We start from the raw sequence: 2,539 nt of genomic DNA, 5'->3' as shown, positions 1-2,539 counted from the left end.
TACTCTACAGCCTAGGTGTGAAGCCTGGGGATGGACCAGCAGTCACTATACAGCCTAGGTGTGAAGCATGGGGGCAGGGCACTGGAAGGACTTACTGCTTCCCAACACTATGATCTTCCTCCGTGTGTCCTCACTCAGGAATGGCTTCATGAGGTTGTAGCCCACAGGGAACAGTTTGGTGGCTGGAAAGACACAGAAGATCAACAGGGAGAGATCAAGCCACTGGGCTACCTTTCCACAACAGACAGCCAGTGATACAGAAGTCATGATGGACCCAGTCAGCTCAGACCCAATCACCCAAGAAATAGCCAACTAACCATCCATCCATCAGCTGCCTACCCACTGCACAAGTGAGCCAGTCATCAGCCTCCTCATCAGCCAACGAATAAGCCAACCAGTCTACCAACAGCCACCCAAGTGCCAATAACTCAGGCGGCCTGCTAACAAATAATTTTACCAATTCACCAAACTTAACAAGTTGGCTAAAGAGAAAATTAATCAGCCACCAGCCAAGCAGCTAGACAGCTAAACAATTGCTCTCTCCAGCTACCAACCATTCACACAAAGAGTCAGTCTCCAAATAACCAGCTGACCATACAAATTCAGCTGCAGAACAAACCAGCCAGCCAGCCAGCCAGCCAGCCAGCCAACATGCTAGGCAACCACCCAAACATCCAGTCACCAAAATGCTAACCAGACAACCAACCAAGCTAAAAGCCAGTGATCCCAGTCAACTTTTCAACCCATCCTCAGTTACTTAGCTACTCAGGCAACCAGACAGCCAATCAGCTGCATAGCCAACCAAGCAATGAGTTAACCAACTATCAAACAAGCCATCTTTCTACCAACCTATCTATCTGAGCAACAGCCACCTGAATGGCTACTGAGCCCCCAGAATGGTGCCAGGCCAGGAACATGAACCACAGGCATAGGCTCAGAGCCCTTCATGGAGCAGATAACTTGCTCAGAAAAACAGGATGAGCTAGGCATGGTGGTGCATGCCTTCAGACCCAGCACTTGGGAGAAGTAGGGAGGTGGGTCTCTGTGAGTTTTGAGGCCAGCCTGGTCTATATAGTGAGTTTTAGGACAGCCAGAGCTACATAGTAAGACCTTGTCTCAACAACAACAAAAAAAAAAACAACAAACAAAAACAAAAGAACACCCCCAAAAATAAAAAAGAAAGAAAAAGAATAAACAGGAGTGTAGGTCTGTAATCCCATAGACGCTGAAGGCTGAGGCAGGAACATTGCAAGTGCCAAGCCTATGTAGGCTATGGAGTGAGTTCAAGGCCAGCCTGGACAACTTAGGACCACAGACAGCCCAAAGATGGAAAGATGATCATAGGGAAGGAAAGAGGCATTTCTAGCGGGGCTGAGTTTGGAGCTGCCCACTCCTGAGCCCTTCCTCTGTGCCAGCCACTAACTGGTTTGCCCCAAGAAGAGGCATCAAGACCCTAAGGGTGAAAGATAGGGGTATGGAGGTCCCAGTAAGGGAGTCACATTTCACTTACCTTTCACAATAAGCATAAACTTCAGGGTCTCTGGGTAATTCTCTTCAAGGAGGCCAAAGAACTGTGGAACCAAGAAAGCCCCTCAGAGCCCACACCTTCTCCCCCCTTCCTTTGCCACATCCTGTCTGGAGGTTTTAGAGGAAATACCCTTTTAGGTATCACCTCCACTGACCTCTGAAGGGGAGCATCCCACCTCAGATGGCTAGAACCAAACGCCCATAGTAACCACACAGTCACTCTAACAACAGATGATGATCATGGAGACTGCAGTGTGCCAGGCATTCAGAATCTGCCCAGCACTGTGCACACGCTTTACAGACTCACTCCTGGGTCTAAATGTCCCCAAGCTGGAGGGGAGGAAGCTGAAGCATGGCGGCATGGGTGCGGGGTAGGGATGGTAGACAGAGATAACTTGCCCAGGGCTCAGAGCAAGGGAGTGACAGGGCTGAAACTGTTTGTGGAAACAGGCCCTGTGCTCTCCTGAGATCCGCTCTGTGCACTTCCCAGGAGTCCTATTAAGGTTTCTTTTCAGGATAGGGCTTGAAAGGAAACCATCTTTTATTAATTTGTACTTTAAGTGAACTGTAAGGGCAAAGCAGGCCAAGCTGGTCACCCAAGTGTGTGTGTGTGTGTGTCCACCCCTGGGCTGCCTCCTCACCTCCTGGTATACTTCCACCAGAGGTTTCCAGAAGTGCTTCAGTCCCAGACCTTCACAGTCAAATATCATCACAATGGTTTCAATCTTCCTCCCCAGCTGTGAAGATGAGCAAGGAGCAGTGCCAGGGTCAAGCATAGATTTGGGAATTGGCAACTCAAGTACGTGACTCCTCAGGATGCTTCTAACCTTCCACTCTGTCCCCAGAGGAGCAAGTGGACAAGAACGAATACATCTCTCCACTCATTCATCCACCCATCTACCCATCATCCACTTATCCACCATCCATCATTCACCTACCCATCCACCTACCCACCATCCACCATCCACCATCCACCTACCCAGCATCCACCATCCACCATCCACCATCCACC

General features: G+C 49.6%; 1 protein-coding gene across 2 annotated transcripts in view; it reads right to left on the bottom strand.

The window, feature by feature from the left end:
- The window catches only part of Sec14l3 (SEC14 like lipid binding 3), a 10,163-nt gene that overhangs the window by 3,503 nt on the left and 4,121 nt on the right, over nucleotides 1–2,539 (bottom strand). Inside the window, exons 6-8 of one of the 2 annotated variants that reach the window (XM_028758218.1) lie at nucleotides 2,169–2,264; nucleotides 1,511–1,571; nucleotides 99–182 (exon numbers count right to left, since the gene is read on the bottom strand). In XM_028758218.1, the coding sequence (XP_028614051.1) occupies nucleotides 99–182; nucleotides 1,511–1,571; nucleotides 2,169–2,264 (241 nt within the window). Of the gene's footprint in view, nucleotides 1–95; nucleotides 183–1,510; nucleotides 1,572–2,168; nucleotides 2,265–2,539 lie in introns of both variants that reach the window. The other variant, XM_028758217.1, reaches the window with a different exon arrangement.

This window comes from Grammomys surdaster, unplaced genomic scaffold (genome assembly GCF_004785775.1).
Source record: "Grammomys surdaster isolate TR1022 unplaced genomic scaffold, NIH_TR_1.0 126187, whole genome shotgun sequence".
Taxonomy (NCBI): Eukaryota; Metazoa; Chordata; class Mammalia; order Rodentia; family Muridae; genus Grammomys; species Grammomys surdaster.
This window is presented reverse-complemented; position numbering and strand designations above follow the sequence as displayed.